The 20649-nt window shown below is 41.8% G+C and overlaps 1 protein-coding gene across 2 annotated transcripts in view; it reads right to left on the minus strand.

The window, feature by feature from the left end:
- The window catches only part of PHIP (pleckstrin homology domain interacting protein), a 114196-nt gene that overhangs the window by 46351 nt on the left and 47196 nt on the right, over positions 1–20649 (minus strand). For both annotated transcript variants that reach the window (XM_054983891.1, XM_054983887.1), the window contains exons 13-16: positions 20358–20456; positions 17431–17584; positions 16616–16750; positions 11684–11812 (exon numbers count right to left, since the gene is read on the minus strand). In XM_054983891.1, the coding sequence (XP_054839866.1) occupies positions 11684–11812; positions 16616–16750; positions 17431–17584; positions 20358–20456 (517 nt within the window). The remainder of the gene's footprint in view (positions 1–11683; positions 11813–16615; positions 16751–17430; positions 17585–20357; positions 20457–20649) is intronic.

Consider the following 20649-nt stretch of genomic DNA (forward strand, 5'->3'; position numbering starts at 1 on the left):
AAACCGGTGCTTAGAGACAGTTTTGGAGTGGATAAGGGCTAACAAAGTGAAACTTAATTCCCAACAAAAGGATAAACATAGGCCTCCCTTTGAAGACTGCTCAAAAGTTACAGTTGGTACAGAATGAAGCAGACAGACTGCTGACTGTAGTAGATCATAGGGACCATATTATTCCAGTCTTGTTCCATCTATACTGGTTCCCAATTTGCTTCTAGGCCCAATTCAAGGTGCAGGTATTGACCCTTCAAGCCTTATACAGCTTTGGGCCAGCCCACTTAAGAAGCACATTTTCCCATATGAACCTGCCCATTCACTCCAGTCATCTTCAGAGGCTCTGCTGCAGGTGCCTCTGTCACTTAAGTCTAGACATCGGACAACCCAAGAGAGGGCCTTCTTGGTCATAGCACCAAAACTTTGGAACTCCCTCCCCAGGGAGAATCTTCTGTCCCCTCTTTATTCCTGTCTTCCACCAGTGAGGGAAAACTTTTTTCTTTCTTTTTGCATACTCCCAATAGCTGTTTTTGGTAGTGTTTGTGTGTGCATTTATATTACATTATTTTTATACAATTTTAAATATGTTTAGATTTTTTTTATATATTTGCTACGCTGGGCACCCTATCTGAGAAGATGGCATACGAATGTTTTAGATAAATAAAATGGAATCAGACACCAGAAAAAGACAAGATGCTCTTGACTATAACCATAATCTAAGATATTCGTTAAAATAAGTCTAGGTTAAATAATTTAAGGATAATCATAGCTTCACATCTTTTATTTATTTTAATAGCAAGGTGAATGAAAACATGAATCAGATGCAGCCGTTTTACTTGTGTAAAGCAGGCAAGTAACTTGAGCAAATTGAGTGATAAAGTGACCTTCTGATATTTCCAGAAATCGGATATTATCAGGTACTAGAGAGACTTAATTTATACAAAGCATTTTTATTTATTTATTTGTATTATTTATAGTTCGCCTTTTTCACTGAGACTCAAGGAGGATTACACAGTGTCAATTTCAAGGGCATTTCAATAAACACTGTAATAGTTTCTAGAAACGCAAATTTGCAAAGATTTAAAACCAGCAAAACTCAAGTACAGAGTTGAAGAATTGCTGAAACAAGAGCATAAGCAATTCTAAGATTGATAACATTAAACATTAAATAACAAAACTATCCAGTAGACTCGTTCCAAAAGCAACAGACAGCACAGAGAAGCACATACTAGTCAAGTCTAAAAAAATGTAAACTGGCAAGAACTTCCACTTATGGAGTACTGCTCATCTCACAAGTCTCTCCTTCAAATACAACAATTTTACTGTGGGGATACACTGCAAACATGTCGTTTTCATATCCTGAGTGACAAGCAGTTCTAATTGTAGTTCAAGAAGTAAGTAGGGGTGTGCACCCAAAAAGTATTTGTGTTTTCTGCTTTGGGTAAAGATTCAGAACAAACTGAAGCACAAATACTTTTCTTGTTGTCTGCTTCCTACGGCGGGGCATTTGAAAGCAGCAACACTGCTTTCAAATGTCCTACCTCCCCCTCCCATCGAGCAAAAAAAGCGCATTTGAAAGCAGCAACAAACTGAAAAAAGCAGGATGTTTGAAAGCAGCAACAAACAGTTGCTTCTTTAAAATTCCCGCTACTTTTTTCGGCCAATGGGAGAGGGAGGGGGGCCCTCCTCCCCCTCCCATCAGCCAAAAAAAGTGGCAGGGCAGGAAGTTTGAAACTTTTCTTGCTGTTTGCAAATGCAAAGTGCTGCGGGCTGCTGCCGCTTTGCCCAAAGCTTCTCAAAGCAATACGAATTGCTTCAGGAAGTTTTGCTTCAGGATTCCTGAATCAGCTCAGCAACGCTGGGGTAGATTCAGGAATCCTGAATCTTTTATAAGATTTTTTAAAAAATTATTTATTTTACTTAATTGCTACCCTGCCTTTCTACCAAACAGGAACCAAAAGTGACACACATAATTCTCCTTGCATCCATTTTAGCATCACAACAATTCAGTAAAGTAGGCTGACTGGTCCAAAGTCACCCAGGGAACTTCCAATGGCAGAGTGGGGATTCGAACATGAGTCTCCCAGATCCTACTCCTACACTCTAATCACTGTATCAGATAGTTGTTTAATTACTAGCAGCTGCCACTTTGTTTTCATGAACAGCTATTTTTATGGTACGTAGGGCACCCAGGCACCCGCCAGAGGCAGGTATACTCCTGGGGGTTTGCCGCTTTGCCCACTCATCTGCCAGTGATTGGCTAGAGTTGGCAAGCTCCCTAGAGGTCGCTTGTCACTGACAGGCACCCTGGGAACATCTGTAGCACATGCATTCCAGGGGGTGCAACAACATCACTTTCTGAAGTGACATCATCGCATGCTCCCACAATTTGCTGGGGCCAATTTTGGGGCGAAAATTAGACTCGTGCAAAGTGAAGGAACACATCCATGGCTAAGGTGATGACATCACTTCCTAGGAATGCCATCATCACACAAGCTCCAGGAGTGTACATGCATTTTGCGTGTGTGCAAAAAGAGACAAGTGGAAGGCAGAAGGTGTAAGGGAACCTGGCAACCCTAATGGTACTGGGTACTCAAATCCATTTAATCCATTTGTGCTTTGAAAAAAAAAACTAAGAACTGCAGGATTTGGTAAGTAGTAAAACAGGGTTGACATACCTGTAGCTTTTGTTCATCGAGTTCTTCTGTGCCTCCACACATGGGGACTGCGCAGTCGCAGGCCAGCCGCCAGAAAATTCTTTACCGCTTTCTTGAGCTCCGAAGGGGCCGTTGGTCGCGAGCCTACAGCGACCGTTTCCCACCCAAACGGTCACGTGTCCTAACGGCGAGCAACGGCCCCTTCCCTCAGTTCTCCCTTGCCGCCGCCACCCAGCATGGTAGGCAATATTTCTGGAATTCACAGTGGGGCAGGAGGAAGGGATGTGTGTCAGCACAGAAGAACTCGATGAACAAAAGCTACAGGTATGTCAACCCTGTTTTCATTGTCGTTCTTCTGTGCCTCCACACATGGGAGAGTACCAAGCTTTAGACAATAAGGAGGCGGGGTGAAGTCCAACTCTATTTTATTAGACAGAAAAAACCCCAAACATGACAGCCATCTATAACAATGATGACAAGACAAAGCAACATGTTCAATAACTCACACATCAACAGGGTACCAATCTCAATTATAGAAGAAAAAAACTTTTCTCCCCCCCCCCTTTTTAAGGAAAACAAGGAGTGAAGGACAGCTTTTGCCACTGGAACATCCTGCTCTGCATTGACATCCATAGCATAATGCTTTACGAATGTTTCAGCAGATGACCACGTTGCCGCTCTGCAAATGCTACTAAGTGGAACACCTTTAAGAAAGGGTGACGATGTCTCTTGAGACCATGTGGAATGGGCTTTGACCTCCAATGGACAGTCTACCCTGGCCATAGCATAAGCTTTACTAATGGCCAAAACTATCCACCGGGACACCGTCTGCGGAGATGCCTTGTGACCCTTGTCCTTATCCCCAAAACAGACAAACAGATGCGGACTATTACGGAAACCCTTTGTCCTGTCCAAATAAAAGGCTAAAGCCCTTCTCAAATCTAACGTGTGAAGAGCTTTTTCTCTTTTAGTTGACGCTTTTGGGAAGAATACAGGTAATGTGATCTCTTGTGAAAGGTGGAAAGCAGATACCACTTTAGGCAGAAACTTAAGGCATGGCCGCAAAACCACTCTATTAGAATGAAACCTCAGAAATGGAGGGTCAGCCCAAAGTGCTGTTAACTTGCTAACCCTCCTAGCCGATGTTACAGTTATCAGAAAGGCCACCTTATAAGACAGTAAGTCCAAAGGGCATGTGGCTAACGGTTCAAAAGGCGGTAGCATCAACCTCGACAATACCAGGGACAGGGACCATTGAGGCGCTGGTGGTGACACAGGTGGGTAGAGATTAAACATTCCCTTCAAAAACTGACGGGATTTACAATGAGAAAACACTGTATGGCCTACAATATGTTCATGAAACGCGGAAATAGCCGCAAGATGCACCTTTAAGGACATGACCATAAGTCCTTGATCCCTCAACTGGCATAGATAATCAAAGATCAAATTTAAAGGGCACCTAGAAGGTACTACGTTCCTTGTTACTGCCCAGGTTTCAAACCTAAGCAACTTAGCACTGTAGGACCGTCTCGTGGAGGGTTTCCTTGCATTTAATAAAACCTCCTCTACTCGCTTAGAACAATCTACAGGCGGGGTCGTATTCGCCAAACAGTCAGGTGCAATGTCTTGGACTCATGATGAAACAGGCTCCCGTTCACCAGGAGATCTTGTCAGGGATGTAAGCGCACATATGTCTGTCTGGACAGCTGCAACAGCTTTGGGAATCACACCTGCCTCGGCCAGAAGGGTGCCACCAGAATGCAATTGGTGTTGTTGTTTTCTATTTTGCATAACACCCTTGGTACTAACGGGAACGGTGGGAACACACAGTGTAACTTGTGGGTCCACACAAACTGGAAAGCATCCCCAATGGACAGGGGGTCGCTCCCTGCCCTTGAACAAAATATCTGGGCCTTGGCATTTGCTGAAGTAGCAAACACATCTATGTCTGGTAGACTTCACAACCAAAAGATCGGCCCAATGTACTTTACGTTTAGCGCCCACTTGTGGTCCAACAGAAGTACTCTGCAGAGGGCATCCGGCCGAGCATCGTCGGATCCCGCTACGTGTATAACACGAAGCGTCACACAATTCTGAACTGCCCATTTCCAAATGAGCGTAGCCTCCCTGCAGAGAGTCAGAGATGCGGTACCCCCTTGTTGGTTTACGTAATACATGGCAGTCATGTTGTCCGTCTGTACCAACACCTGACGATTCTGGAGAAGCGCTGCAAAGGACACAAGTACAAAACGTATTGCTCTTAATTCTAGTACATTAATGTGCAAACTTCTTTCCCTCTCTGACCATACATCTTCCGCACATACAGAACCACAATAGGCCTCCCCATCCCTGCAAGGATGCATCCGTGGTCACCGTGACCTCAGGGTGTAAACAGCCAAACGGAGTTCCCTTAAATAAATTGTCATCCAACAGCCACCAGTCAAGGGAGGATAGTATGGCCCTAGGTATCGAGAACCTGAGAGATGGAGGGTGATGCATAGCATTGTACCTCCATACAAACCAATTTTGAAGTGGACGCATATGCAGTCGCGAAAATGGCACCACTGAGGTAGCAGCTGCCATATGACCCAATAAACATTGAATTGTGTGCACAGATCGGAAACGGTTCCTCTTGAACATGGAAATTAAGCCCTTAATTGACTTAGCCCTTTCATGAGGCAGTAGCGCTCTTGCTCCTACCGAGTCCAACACAGCACCAATGTAGGATACTGAGTGGCTCGGCACCAGTTTTGATTTGTCAAAATTTATAAGCAGACCTAAGCGTTTGCGAGTGTTCACTACTAAGTCCACATCTTGCAGCAGCTGAGCCTCTGAATCTGCCACGATAAGCCAATCATCCAGATATGGAAAAATGGTACAGCCTGCTTCCCGGAGAAAAGATACCACAGGCACCACACACTTAGTAAATACTCGTGGCGCCGTAGACAGGCCAAAGGGGAGTACCCTATAACGGAATACCCTTTGTTTGTAAACGAAGCCCAGAAACTTCCTATGTTCCTTAAGTATTCCAATATGGAAGTAGGCGTCCTTTAGGTCAAGGACAGCAAACCAGACCCCTTCCTTTAGCAAGGAAATTACTGCAGACAATGTGACCATCTTAAATTTCGTAACTTTAAGAAAAGCATTAAGTCCCCTTAAATCTAGAATGGGACGTAAACCCCCATCCTTTTTGGGGACCAGGAAGAAACGAGAAACTCCTCATACGCCACCTCTTCCACAGCACCCTTGGCCAAAAGAGATATGATTTCATCCTCTCAGCCAAGGTATTATTTACAGCCTGTGATGGTGGAATACACACAGGCAACTCGTTGAATTCCAACCCATAACCTTTATTAACAATTGTTAAGACCCATGAGTCAGATGTTATTGCCTCCCATCCAGATAGGAAAGGCTTCAGCCTGTCCGAAAAACTCAGGGTCGAGTTGGCGCGTCCCGTCAAAACTGCCTCCCTGTCCCTTGAAGATCTTTATGCTGAACAGGGGCTTGAGATGGCCGGGGCTTGAACAGTCCATGCCTCCTTGGCTGCTGTGAGGAACTGTAGTGGCGTTGAGCTGAGGGGTTCTGATTAAAGTAAGGGCGGTGCTGGTATCTCCCCTGATACTGGTATGGGTTGTATCTGGTCGAATACCGTGGCTTAAACGCAGGTCTATCCGCCGAGGTCACTCCCAACGACCTAGCCGTCTGCCTATCCTCTTTCTTTTTCTTCAGTGCCTCATCTATGGTGCTGGAAAATAAGGAATCTCCCTCAAACAGCAAGTTCTCTATCTTAGTTCTCAGTTCCACTGGGAGAGCAGTTGATCGGAGCCAGGAGTGTCTTCTCAACAGCACCGCCGTAGACATGCCACGAGCCGCAGTATCAGCAGCATGGCTCCCCGCATTCATTTGCTGTTTTGAGAGGCGAATGGCCTCATTTTGCAGGAGAGAGACTACGGCCTTCTTATCTGCAGGTAAGTCAGCAACTTAGGATGTCAGCTTTTCCCACAAATATAATTGATAGCCAGCCATGATCGTTTGATAATTGGCTATTCGAAGGCCTAATGCAGAACTTGAGTATTGGCGCCTACCCAAGCCATCAATTTTTCTTCCTTCCTTATCTGAAGGAGCAGAGAGGGAGCCAGACCGCCGGTGCTCAGCTACCAAAGATGATGGTGGAGGATGTTTAATTAATGATTGCCACGTGCCTTGCTTGATTTTGTACATCTGCTCAACACGCTTTGACGTAGCCGGCAGATCCGAAGGCACCTTCCACACTTTCTCCACTATCTCTTCTAGGCCTTCCAGCATGGGGAAACCCACTGTAGCTGGATTATCCCCATAGATGCGGCAAAGCAGCTTATCCTTAGTTTTTGGCACCGTAGATGACATATCAATTTCTAATGCCTTCGCCATACGGGCCATCTGGTCAGAGTATATACAAAGGTCCTCAAAAGGAGAACTTGTACTAGGGCCCACGTTCTCATCCGGCGAAGGCTCAGACAGTGATTCTGACTCCCGGTCGGAACACTCAGCATTGACTTCCTCTATTTCAGAGGCAGGACTGACGGAATTTCACTCGGGAACGGTGGAGGCAGCCACCCATGCTCCCTGGATGCAGAAGGCCTCGGATCCGAGGAGTCATAACCCAATGGCGCTCCTCTCCACTGGCAACGGTATGGGGTTGGGATATAGCAGGCATGATGGTGCTGCAAAGCAAGCGAATGTTCAGAGCCTGCACTTCCCCCCTCGGAGAAACGTCGTCGACTCCGGACAGACGATGCAGGGGAAGCGGGAGATGGCCGCCTAGAAGGCCTTTGCTGGGTCCGACAACGGGTAGCAGGACTCGGTTCCGGTGACGGAGAATGCTGTCCCTCGGAGACAAGCACAGTAACTCCCGGATCGGGCGCTTCCTCTTCAGGAACAGAACGGTCTGGGGAATCCAAATGAGGTGAAGGTGTATGTGGTGAAACCAACACCACCTCATCAGCAGACCGACGCCGCGGGGACCGAGAATGCCGATGCTTAGCCTTCTTCGGAGGCGGTTCTGAACTGGCTCTTGGATCCGAAGACCTCTTAGCAGTTGACTTCTTTCCAGTAGTCTCTGACCTCGGAGTTGCATGACCCGTCGGATCTGACGCCGGAGTCGCCTCTGATAGCGGGCCCGCCTTGCCCTTCGGATCTGATGCCGGAACAGAGTCTTTCCTCGGATCCGATTTCGACGCCGACCTCTCCTTCGGATCCGATTTCGACGCCAACTTCACCTTCGGATCCGATCTCGACGACGCCATTTCCTTTGGCCCTGTGCTCGGCGCTGACTTAGTTGCCAGTTCCAATCTCGAAACAGACTTAGAAGAAACCACTGACCCCCCTCTGGAACGTCTGTCAACAGGAGTGGAACTGTGGCCAGCCTTCGGGGATGACAATGGCATTTTCCCTGCCACTGAAGGGGGCCTTGGAACTTCCTCACCATCCAGAACCTTCTGCCACAGCGACACCCTCAACCGCTGAGACCTCTCATGTCTCGCTTTGGGGGTGAAATTCTGACAGATTTTACACGCCGGCACATTATGACCTTCCCCGAGGCAGATCAAGCAAAGATCATGCCCATCACTATGAGTTATCTTTGTCTGGCACTGGGCACAGTGCTTAAAGAGGGCCTTAGAAGCCATCAGGGGGTTCAGGAATACGCGTCATCAAAACAAGCCGAGTCAATACACACCAAGTCACGAATCAGTCCAAATCAGTTAGAAGAAGCGTAAGCCAAGTCTGAAATCCAAATCAGTACCGAAATAGTCAAGAAAAATACGATCAATCATGGAGCTGCGAAGCAGACGTTCAACTTCTAGCGGCGGCAAGAAGAGAACTGAGGGAAGGGGCCGTTGCTCGCCGTTAGGACACGTGACTGTTTGGGCGGGAAACAGTCGCTCTAGGCTCGCGACCAACGGCCCCTTCAGAGCTCAAGAAAGCGGTAAAGAATTTTCCGGCGGCTGGCCTGCGACTGCGCAGTCCCCATGTGTGGAGGCACAGAAGAACGACGATGAACCAAACAGTCTAGTTATTTGGCATTTATATGACATTGGAGTTCTACAAATAGCATTACTAAGGAGCACGTAACATTCATTAGATACACAGCACGATGTCCAATATCATTTGGAACCTTATAATTATGAGATTATAATTTATATAAACAAATGAATACAATTTCCAGCAGAATTAATTCCAAGTTACCTCACTTAAAGCAGACTATTGTACTCACAAACTGGATGTTTATCAACTATTAATAGAATAAATTCCCTTTTTAATATATAGCATATGACAAGTATTGAGAATTGTACAGAAACAAGACCCTAGTTATTCTAATCAGTATTATATAATTAATTAACTTAGAAGAACACTGAGTTTGCCTGTTTATGAGTTCAATTTCTAAATGACTGTAATTATAAATACAATTTAGCAGTCAGAAACAAGATTTGGGACACAGATACAACACTGTCTAAGAAGGCACTTTCGCAGATGGTTGTCTCACCTTCAGAATCTGATAAGCCAAATCCAAACATTGGGAGCTCTGCTGTGTATGATACAATGTTAAAAACAGAGGACAATAATAACCAAAAAGAGGGGGGGGGGGGAGAAGATGATACACTGGAAAAGAACCTAGAGTAAAAGTATGTTGTAATGCAAAGCTCTAAGGAGGAATAGAGCCAAAACCCAAAATGGGGGCCCTTCATGACCAACCACCAGCGGCGAAGCCATAACCAAACTACAGTTTAGTTTTGTACTACACTGGGGAATAAAGACAAGGAGGAAATGTAAGGTTTGCTCCAACACTTGGCATCACTGAGTCATTATGCTGCTCAGGCAAGCAGGCAAAGTGCAGAAGATCTCCCTATCATTTTTCCTATTTAAAAAAAAACAGGAATTCTGGCCTTAAAACCTAGCAGCAGTCCAGATAATGAAAATCTATAACTGCAAAATAAAAAGGAGAAATAATGGCTCTAGAAAGGAACAAAAGTGCCTTAAAATCATAATTCAAATTGTACCACTAAGTGCCAAGAAAAATGTTATCAGCATGTTTAAATTAGTAATTAGACATGGGCATGCGGTTTGTGGCGTTTTCACGAACCAGGAACCATAAACTCCCATGAACTGGGGCAAGTTCACAAACCAGTTCGTGGGGTTTAAATGCCCCTTTCCGGCAGCTTAGCAGCGGCATGGAAAGGGGCATTTAAACCCCTGGATCAGCTTCTTGTCGGGGAGATGCCCAACAAGCAGCTGATCATTTAGACAGCGGGGCTGTTTAAATGGCCACTCCTAGCAGCGTGGAAATGGCCATTTAAACTGCGGGTGGGGCATGGCTAGCCACTCAGGAACTCCTCGACAAACAGTTGATCCACAGGTTTTGCAGCGGCACGGAAAGGGGCATTGCTGTTTAAAATGAACCAAATGAACCAGTAGACCAGTAAACGAGCTTCCACAAACCACTGGTTTGCGAACCACAAACTGGGCTGGTTCGTGGGGTTTTTTTGGTTCATATTCCGGTTAGTACCCATTTCTATTAGTAATACATTAACAATATTACTGTTTTATCTACAAGATGGTGTAAGGGTATATTTCAGAGTTGTGTTTAGCAGTACTTCATTCTCAAATAACGTAAGTATAATATAGACAAGTTCATAAAACTGTCATGAGCCATGAGAATGTATCTTTACTCTTTATATGGAAACAGGAAAAGCTAAGATGAAATAGAAAGTAAATCTATCTATACATATAAAGACAAGTGTCCTGACTGACCATCAACGCCCAGCCCAAACTCTTGGACCTAGAAACATGGAATTTGGGGAGAACATTCCTTTCATGATGTAAACACCCACTAAGGAGGAAATTTTAAGAAATTTTCCCCCTAAGGGGGTAAAAAGGGTAAAATGTGTTTTCCCAAAGGGATACAGCTTCCCTGTGTGGTTGGCAGGCACTTGCCTGCTTGCACCCCCCTTCTCTCTGATTGGTCAGCTGTGAAACTGTCTTCTGAGATAAAAATCAGGTAAAAGAAACTGCAGACAGTTGAAGAAAGATGGTACAAGACCCTGAATAGGGATAACATGCTTCACTTTATTCAAACACCTTTGTGAAACTCGGGTACTATGCTACTATACTACAAAACCAACTTAAAAAAAATACAAACCAAAAAACATTACATACCCATACGTATTATACCTAGGGATGTGCACTTCGGGTTTCCGATTCGGAAATCCTGGAGCAAAGCTTTCCAAAGCGATTTAGGTCACTTCAGAAAGCTTCGGGGGCCCAGGGTTAAGTTTAAAGGGCCCTTTAAACAGCAAGCAGGGGGAATTCCCCACCCCCGCTTCCCAGCTAAAGTTTAAAGGGCCCTGCCGTTTGCAAGCGGCAGGAAAGGGCCCTTTAAACTGTCCCATTCCCTAGTACCTTACCCTCCCACCCCTCACTTACCTGGCCCTCCAGCCTCCCTGCTGGCGGCTGCCTTCTCTGCTGACCAGCTAGCCGCAGTGGCTGCGGCTGTGCCGCAGCAGTGGAGGGGAAGGCCTTCTGCCCACGTGACCACTGGCTGCACCAGCAGGCCACAGCAGTGGGGGAGGCCTTCTCTGCCGGCCAACTGGCCTGCACGGCAGCAGCTCCAGCATTCCACCCATCAGGTAAGTGGGGTGGAGGGATGGGGTTTAAAGGTGGGGTTGGCCCCCCTCCCCCTCCCATCACTTCAGAATGCTACAAATCTTTCCGGAACATTACGAAGCAACTCAGAAACCTGTAGCGGCTTGCCACTTCGGATGTCAGAGTTTTACAGATCTTTTTCCCACTTCAGGTAAACCTGAAGCGGGAAACCCGAAGCTTTTTCGGGTGCACACCCAATTATAATTCAATTTTTAAAAGTTAAATACTGTAGTGAAGCACGGGTACCAAGCTAGTATAGCATATATTTAGATGTAGCTTTGAGATTGAAGTTGGAAAGCTGTTCGTACTGAAGTTAATACAAGCTAAACAAATTCACACTATTTCATGTACAATACCTTGTCATATTTGCTACTGGAACCAAAGCCAAAGATGAGAAGATGACCATGAGAGTCTGTGCATGCAAAATGCTGGCCATCGGGTGAGCACTTGCAATCAAAGACTGCTCCATGACCTTGCCCTTCAATCTGAAACACAGTCGCATATAAAATTAACCGATTATTAGAAAATAGGCAGATAACAGCTGTATATTTTCAAACAAACAACCATGACAACCTATTTAAAAAGTGTGCTGTTAGAGGGGAATTACATTCAGGGTGTCATTTTTTTTAATGCTTTACTGGCTAGCAGTCAGATGTGCTATATGTAAATACATTTCTAATCTACTGGCTTTTTAAGGAAAAACATAACGTAATTCAAATCCATTCACAAGGTATTTATTCAGTTAGATGGAAAGGTATTAGTTTTCAATACGTATATTAAAGTGCAATACTGAGCCTATTGCCAGGAACCAAGCAAGTGTCAAGCACAATAGTGGTGCTTGCTTCAATAGTTATATTAACAAGTAACCAGGTTATTAATGTAACTATTAAAGTAAAAAGCTGCTAGAAGCATCCTCCTTAAAGTCCAGCACCAATTAGAAAAGCTACATGAACACTGTCCTTAGTTGTTCTATTTTCTAATACATCAAAAAACTACACACAGATTTCACTTGTTAACCAGTTTTTTGCCCCTTCTTGTAAACTCTAATGGAAATCCTAGCTTTTATGTAACTTTTGAGTCTATAATGATTTAAACCGTCCGGTAAGCCAAACAAGTTTTATTTAGTCCAACTCAGACAGTATTTTTGATTGCTTGCAACTCAACTAAAGAACTGCAAATATTTCAAAAAGAATTTTACCTGATACTCATTTTCTGTTTTCCACTTCCATTAATCCAGAACAAATGGGTTTTTGTTATTCCCTGTAACCTGTCAATCAAGCACAGGTGACCAATCACCACTCTGAACTTTATGTCCTCAGTACTCTACCAATATTCCTAGTTGCAAAGTAATTTCAGTATGACTTCAGGAAAAATCCTTTGCTCCGAACTATGTAAGGCTACAATGTAGAACTACTAATGGGGAAGAAGAGGAATGGTTCTGCAATCAACCAACTAACAAAGTCCCTGGAAACAGGGAATAAAGGGTCCTACTACAGACTGAGAAACAAAGCATAACAGTTTGTCAAGCGCTAAATCGTACCCAACGACTAGGGTTTCCAAAGTAAGATGTGTTACAACAGCATCCCAATTCAAAACACATTACTTGATAGAGCCTTCCACTGATTTCAATGGAACCTATTTCCAAATTACATGATAATGAATCAGGGTAAGAGTGACCTATTTACTACTGCATTCTAAAACAGCTTATATCAATAATAATCATTGACAAGGATGACCAAAGATTACGCAAATTCTTACCAAATAAAATTTGCTTTTGAACAGGCTCCAACATTGCACTGAACTGAAAAAACAGTGATCCCTGTAAAAAGAGCAAATCTGACTATCCTAAAATATGCATTACAGACTAAAATCTACTCCATGGCCAACAAACAAAAAAAAAACCTGCAGCCAAACTTCCATAAAGGAAACACCAAAAGGTCGCACCTAAGACTACTATGCGTGGCCCAGGGCTGCTTTTAGTTCCCCTATTCAGCACAGTTCATACTTTATCAAAATATGTCCCTGAAAACAGGGGTGGGGGCACTCCTTGAAAAACATTTGATATGAGAGGCTGTGACTGGAAATGATATAATACCAGAACCTCCCAAACATTCACGGAAGCCTTTAAGGTATACAAATTGCTTTCTTTGGATTTTGGGCAGAGGCCCAATGGAGCTTTAACAATAATATTAAATTCAACTTTTAAATCAGCAAAAATATTAAAATATGTTTAGCTCTAGTTGCTGCTAAGAAAAGGTAGGAGCTGTTTTCGGTTATTGTGGCTTTGGTATGATATAACACAGATTTAGTTGTTCAGGATTTGCCTTTCCTGACAATGAGTATTAAGCCAGTAAAAAAAAAAAAAAACTTCGCCAGGAATTGTCGTCTAGGCCATACTATTTCATGTGTTAGCCGGCCGCAATCAGTTGTCTTTGTCTTTCTATTCAGTTACAGAATACAATTAAGTAACTGAAAATATTCGTTTTTTATTAAGTCACAAAATATTTAAATTTGAGTACTACGATATAACTATTTTGACATACTGAGGGGAGAAGAGAATTATGTCCTGAGTGCTCCTCTAGTTTACGTCCCTATAAGGGGAAGATAAACATGACAAAGACCTTTGTTTGCTCATCCTGTCAGACCTGTTCACATATAAAGGAGAGGATGGGATGGTCTAGCTTCAAATGGACACATGAACAAATGAAGTGAACTCCCCTTTCTCTGCCTCCTCCCCTGATGTCTCCATGTGACACAATACAAGGCACTTTTCTCCCAAGCCAAGTCACTGATATTACCATGCTGGGGGAAAAGATAGGAGCGTGGAAAGGAAGCTTGGTTGATGAACTGTGGTGAGATAAGACAAGGGATTACTTAGTTCTCCTCACTCAAGTAATGTTTTTAGAATCACATGCACAGTAGTAACAGAGCAGAAGAGTGATCACGTGCCCTTATTACTGCCATGTCTGGTTTCACCAATCTTTTCTAAGTATAGATAATATTATTAATCAAGGAATCATTTTGTTTTCTAGCATACAAAAATAAGAGACAGATTAAAGGAACTGAAGAAGTAAAGACTGACGACATATCACCTATTGTTAATCCTAGCTTTTATTTACTTAGGGAATTTATATGCTGACTATCCAGAGACATGCACTTACAATAAGTAGTTTGGACAGTTTTAATTTAGAAGTATAAGAATTCTTAAATTAACTATTCTATTGCCATACATTTAAAAAAATCATGTGGAGAACTGACGACTTTTTCTTAGACCAACTCACTGAATTCTTCATTGTTGTGTTATTAGAAACTGAATTTCTAACTTTCCAATCACAAGCATTTATGGAAGGTAAGATTCTTCTACAGAAAGTGCAACCCTTTGTATCATGAAGCAGCTTTTATTACAGGCATTCTGCTTGTCTATACAGATTAATTTCAAAGTCACAATGTTCTAAAGGGTATAAAAACATGAATTTAATTTCTTCTATCCTGTATCTGATATCAATTACTTCTCAATTACTACATTCATATATCTGTAAATTTTCTGAAACCAACACCCTAAAATTTGCACTTGGAAGGATTCTTTTACTTAGAAATGTCCCCTGAGCACTAGGATTTCTTTTTAAGGCAATATCTACAGTGACCCTATGCAAAAGTAAATTCTACCAAGTTCAATAGGACTAACTTGTAAGGGGTTACTGGACTTCAAATTTAAAATTACAAGGTGTGAAAAATGATGAAAAGTTATATTAAAAATACGAAAGAGACCAGTAGCACCTTTAAGACTAACCAACTTTATTGTAGCACAAGCTTTCGAGAACCACAGTTCTCTTCATCAGATGCATGAGAGCTGTGGTTCTTGAAAGCTTATGCTATAATAAAGTTGGTTTGTCTAAAAGGTGCTACTGGACTCTTTATTATTTTGCAACTACAGACTAACACGGCTAACGCCTCTGGCTCTATTAAAATACAGAAATGTAAAGGTAAAGCTATGGAGCATCTGACATTTAAATTAAGAACAGATTCACATATGTCCATATACCTGACTACATTTACAGCATGATAAAGAGAACACCAGAAAAAGGAACATGGGGGGCTTGCTCATTTACCTTCATCTATTCCTTTTGTAGCCAGGGACAATGACTGAAGAAGAATACAAGAGCACGAGAGTCGAGACAGGAACAGCTTTACAAGCTTTAACCTCTGCTTGATTTATTTTATAAAAACCCATTTGCTCTGAATTAGCAGATAGTGAGACATTATTCAAATAATGTCTAGGCAAAGAGAATTGAATGCTCTGTTGGATTTCTTCACAGTTTAAGAACAAACAGCATCAGTAGTAGCAGAACCTTCTTTAAAACCTTGACCTATCTCAAAATCACTTTGCAGTCTCTTCTTTTAGGCTATTTATACTGCCTGAAAGGAGACAGGAAGTGATGCAACCACCCAGTTCTGCATATTACAAGCCAAGTAGTCCTGATTCTAGTAAAAACCAAGTTTGTAAAAACAGCCACTTGCCTATGAAGACTAAGAACTGCTTCCAAGCAACGACGCATTGAAGTTACTTTCTCTTTTAAAAACTTGACATACCAGAGATATTTTACACTAGATTATGCAGCAAGTAGGTGAGCTAGCTAATGCTTTTTATAGGCTAGTAACACTTCTGGACTTTTTTTTACAAAACTGGCATAGAGTGAATATATTCTCAATGCTGATTTCAACTCTGGGGATTTAATAATTTCTTTTACTGCTCAAAAATTTCCTTATTTCCCACCAACTGTAGAGTTACATCCATTACCAGTGTGGTAAAAATGAAACCTGATATGCTCCTAAACTCAAAGAATAACTGTTAACCCACCTGGAACTGTTGTTTTTCATGTCCAATATTTTCAAGTGCTGCCTCTTAATTTTCTATATCATTTATGCTCAGATAATTAACTGAAGTGTTAAAGGTTTTGATCTATTGTACCAGAAGTTAAGAAACAAAATTTCTGTAACTGATCACATACACATCACTTGGGACAGTTCCTTACAAGTTGGGTCACAAACTAATATTACAATTTTCTTTGGCTAAAGATTTTTAAAAGTTTTCTACAAGAAGACTTTTAATTCAAAAGAATGAATGAAAGAAATAACTTCAGATTGCTTAATACTAATTTGAAATTTGATTTTGAGATCAATGTTAATGCATACAGATTTACATTTTACATAACTCTGTCCAACTGTATTTGATTACCGAAGGTGAGAAAGCTTCTATAACATGTCTTTTAAAAACACATAGTATTTACCATGTTGAAATAAGATCGGATTTTGACTCCCCTTGCCAAATCCCATACTATGACGTTTCCATCATGGCCAGCTGAGAACAGAACTCTAGCATCAAAAGGGTGACTCTCAAGTACAAACACCTCATCCTCATGTCCCTACATTTTTAAAAAACAGAGTGAAAAATAGAAAACAATTAGATAATCCAACATGTGACAACAATATTTCGACCAGAAGCCAAGAAGAGAGAAACATGAACAGAGAGAACCATATTCACTGACAAATACGTTTGCTACATCAGTTCCTAGTATAAAACAGAAAAGATGCTGTTTAGTACCTACTATCAAGGGACTGATTTCTTTGGTACCAGCTATAGGGACAGTTGTACCTATAGGCACACATCTGTCCTTTGGATCCTCAATTTCCAATAGGCAAACTGATCCCCAAAGAAAATACTGATATATGCTGGGTAATATATTTTTACTGTTATGTGGGTATTAGCTCCACTACATAAAGGCAGTTGAAAAATGAACAATTCAGCAAAAAAATTTCATGCATGCATGTAAAAAGAATCTAGTATTTTGTCAATTATTAAAATCTGCCACTCTAAGCGAAAACAAATGGTTCTTTCACATATCTTACTTTGTGAAGCATCTACCTTTCAATATCTTTAACTATTTGGAACTTATGCTGTATTACTTATATATATATATATATATATATATATACACACAGCAAAATTCTCATTTGACCTACCTGAAGATTGTGACAGTAAACAAAGATGCTATCGTCATTGCGACACACTATGGAAAACAGATCCTTACTACAGTTTCCTTACCATAAGGACATGAATAAGTTGACCAGTGAAGGAATTCCAAACTTTCAAAGTCATGTTATTAACTGCTGTAATAACAGAGTTATCATGACGGTCCCATGCCACCATAGTAACTTTCAGTTTTGTGATTTTGTCTTCTACACCTTGTAGGGCTTGACTATAATCAAGGAACAAAAACATTTTTAAAACACATTTAACACCTAGGAATGGCTTTTAATCATGAAGATTATTTTTAACAGACTTGGTCAGAATTGCCAGAATTCTAAATGAGCATTTGATAAAATGGATTACCAACACTGTCTGGAACAATTATAACAATCTTCTCCCTCCATTCCCCACCTCCCTCCAACTCCTTGAATGGATAGATGTTTAAATTCATTTTATGGGATGCAGCACTGCCATGGAGAGAGCATCACTATGAAGAGACAGGGGAAATCTCCTCATCTGCTTGCAAAGGTCCCTGTGGAATCTCCAGAGGAAGGAAGAACTTTTTTAGTTTTAGGCCCCACAGCTGCAACAATAAGTAAAGATCAAACTTACAGAATTGGATTCTATAACAGCTTTAAGTAGAAGAAAGAGTAAAAAACAGCAGTCATCCCAGGTTCTAATTATGGATAACCCTCTCATCTTTCTCTTGCACCAGCCTGGAACAGGATTAGCCAGGATGCCAGCCTTTCTGTGGTTTAGATATCAATGCAGCAGAGCTTGATAAAGGTAGATTGAGAGCTCCACACACATGTTCTACTTTCATCAGGTAAAGTATCATTTGCTACATGCTGCTGAGATGGTTGCTCCTGTCACGGTGTGTGTAAAATTCAGTTTGAGTATGTGAAGCCCAATTTATTGATATGATGTTATGGCAAAATCCTGAATTGGGCAACTCAAGTTCAGCATGGAGATATTTTCACTGAACAGAATAAAACAAGGAATTCCTAGCATCTTCTGCTACCCAGAAATAGAACATTAATGCTTTACACACATACAAGGTGATATTCCTTTGGGGGAGGGGGTGAAAAAGATTGGAATAAAAGATGGGAAGAACTAGATCTATGAAACAAAAAAAATTGGAAATAAGAGTCTGTATGTCAGTTTCTGCCTCACAGAGTGTCCCGTTATAATCCCCTTCCAGCAGAGATGGCCATATCACATGCCTTTAGCATCAGATGGCAAAGTGGAATACTGATGTTGACGAAAAAGAGTTTTATTAGGGCTTCTAGTATTACTCAGAGATTCCATGGAAGAACATATGCTTCAAAGGATGGCTAAGAAGACCACTCTTTTCAGGAACTGTGTAACAGGTGGACGTCTCCAGAAAATTTAAACCCAGGCTAATGCAAAGACTGAAGAAATCACTGAAGATTGTCTCTTCAGAATATCAGGAAGCAGCCATTGAGACTGACCTGCTAAATTAAACCTAGCAAGTGACAGACATGAGCCTTAGTTGGACCAATTTCTTCTTATGAAATATTTCACAAACACTTTCCAGGATGTCTTGTAAATCCAAACATTGAGGTTTCACAACAAGCCAGAATAATCTCAGTAACTGCACAGCCACCAAGTCCCTTCAAACTGCACAATTCAGTTCTGTGTAACTGTGGTGGAAACAGTTTAGATACAGATGGTATACTAAGCCATGAATCCTCCACAGGATCCTCTGGTCCTCAGTCATATTTCCTGATGTACTTTCCAGAAGATAGTGATGATTACCATACATACTCAAAAGGACGTATTTTTTATCTTTTGTGACTTTCTTAAAAGGGGAGTGGAATCAACATCCACTTTGACAGAGAATTCAGTTGAGTGGTGTCAAGTTGATGTGGTGAGGGGTTGCTGTGAGAGGAGATTCACTGTGCATGAGGAGAGTATTGGAGAAAGGCACTTGCTAAACTTTTTCTCCAGGAGACAAGACAGGAGCATGAGCAAAAGTGATGCAGTGGCTGACAAGCTCTGCCTTTTAGGCTGCTCTGAGTTGCAAGGGCCAAGAGGGACTCATTGGCTCACTTCAGGACTGCAGTTTCTTTCCTGGCAGGAACGATGAAGGGGGAGCAGACTTCACTGCTGCAGAATGTGGTCCCTGTCTTCACTTCTCTACTGACCCAGGTTTCTGTCTTAGAATCCTAATCCACAAGGAATTTTGCTCCTCCCCCTGGTCTTTGGGGGGAGTTGCCTTCTTTTTTAAAAAAGGCATCTGAGCAGTTGGCTAACCATTTGTAGTCTTGTTGTTCCTTTTAAAAAACTAATCTGTTAAGAAGTTCCATCACCTTAAGATGGAACACAGTGCCATGAAAAACTTCAGTGGTCCATCTCCACATTTTAAATCTATTAAAGAGTTAGGACATTTTTCTTTAGGCCTGCTGGCAACCCTGATGGGTGTCTATATGAAAACTAAAAGAGTTCTTCCATCCAATAGATATTCTAAAGGCTCCTCAAAGTCCTGTGTCCTAGAAGTGAATTGCAAATATCACAACTCCCTCTACAGATTACTGCCCTCCCACAACAATAAAGTTAGCAGTATTTACCAGATCCTTATACTCTACTTCTCTCACAAAAAAGGAATTGACAGAAGTATCACTGGTGTTCTCTTAAGCCATCTTTGAGATATTTGTCCAGGACTCTATAAATCTTTCCTTAAAAAGGAAGCACACGAGTCCCCAAGCTTGCTTCTGACCACAAAATTGTAGTTAAGAGGTTGCCAGCATTATGTTTGCACTAGTCCTCAATATGCTTAATTAAAGAGCATACTGGTTCATAAATAAAAGAAATTTAAGTTTTTACTGTGCATCACACTGTTGCCAAGTATCACTGAGAGGTACTTATACAAGCAGCTCTCTTCTGCTCTTCAAGGGAATCAAACATAATAAGCAGAGATGAATTTACAGATAAAATTTCAAATGTCATGATCATATTGGTAAATTATGAAAAAAATTTACCCTGCAGGACGAGTAGCCATATCCAACAAAATGCTCTTCCATTCCCTTCTCTTGAACATCCAAATGCGTGCTGTGCCATCACGACTTCCACTAACAAATCTAATAGAGGACAAAAAATATTTACTCACATGTTTTTCACAACAGATTTTTGGTTATATGTGTACATTTCACTATAGATTCAAGTTGTCATCTTTTTGGTGGTCAAATCTCAGTTTTCACAAACTCTGACTATAAATTTTAGTTGAAAGCTACACAACATGCATACAGAGCTGTAGAAACAGAGTAAGTATAG

This window comes from Eublepharis macularius, chromosome 1 (assembly GCF_028583425.1).
Source record: "Eublepharis macularius isolate TG4126 chromosome 1, MPM_Emac_v1.0, whole genome shotgun sequence".
In the NCBI taxonomy this organism is placed as follows: Eukaryota; Metazoa; Chordata; class Lepidosauria; order Squamata; family Eublepharidae; genus Eublepharis; species Eublepharis macularius.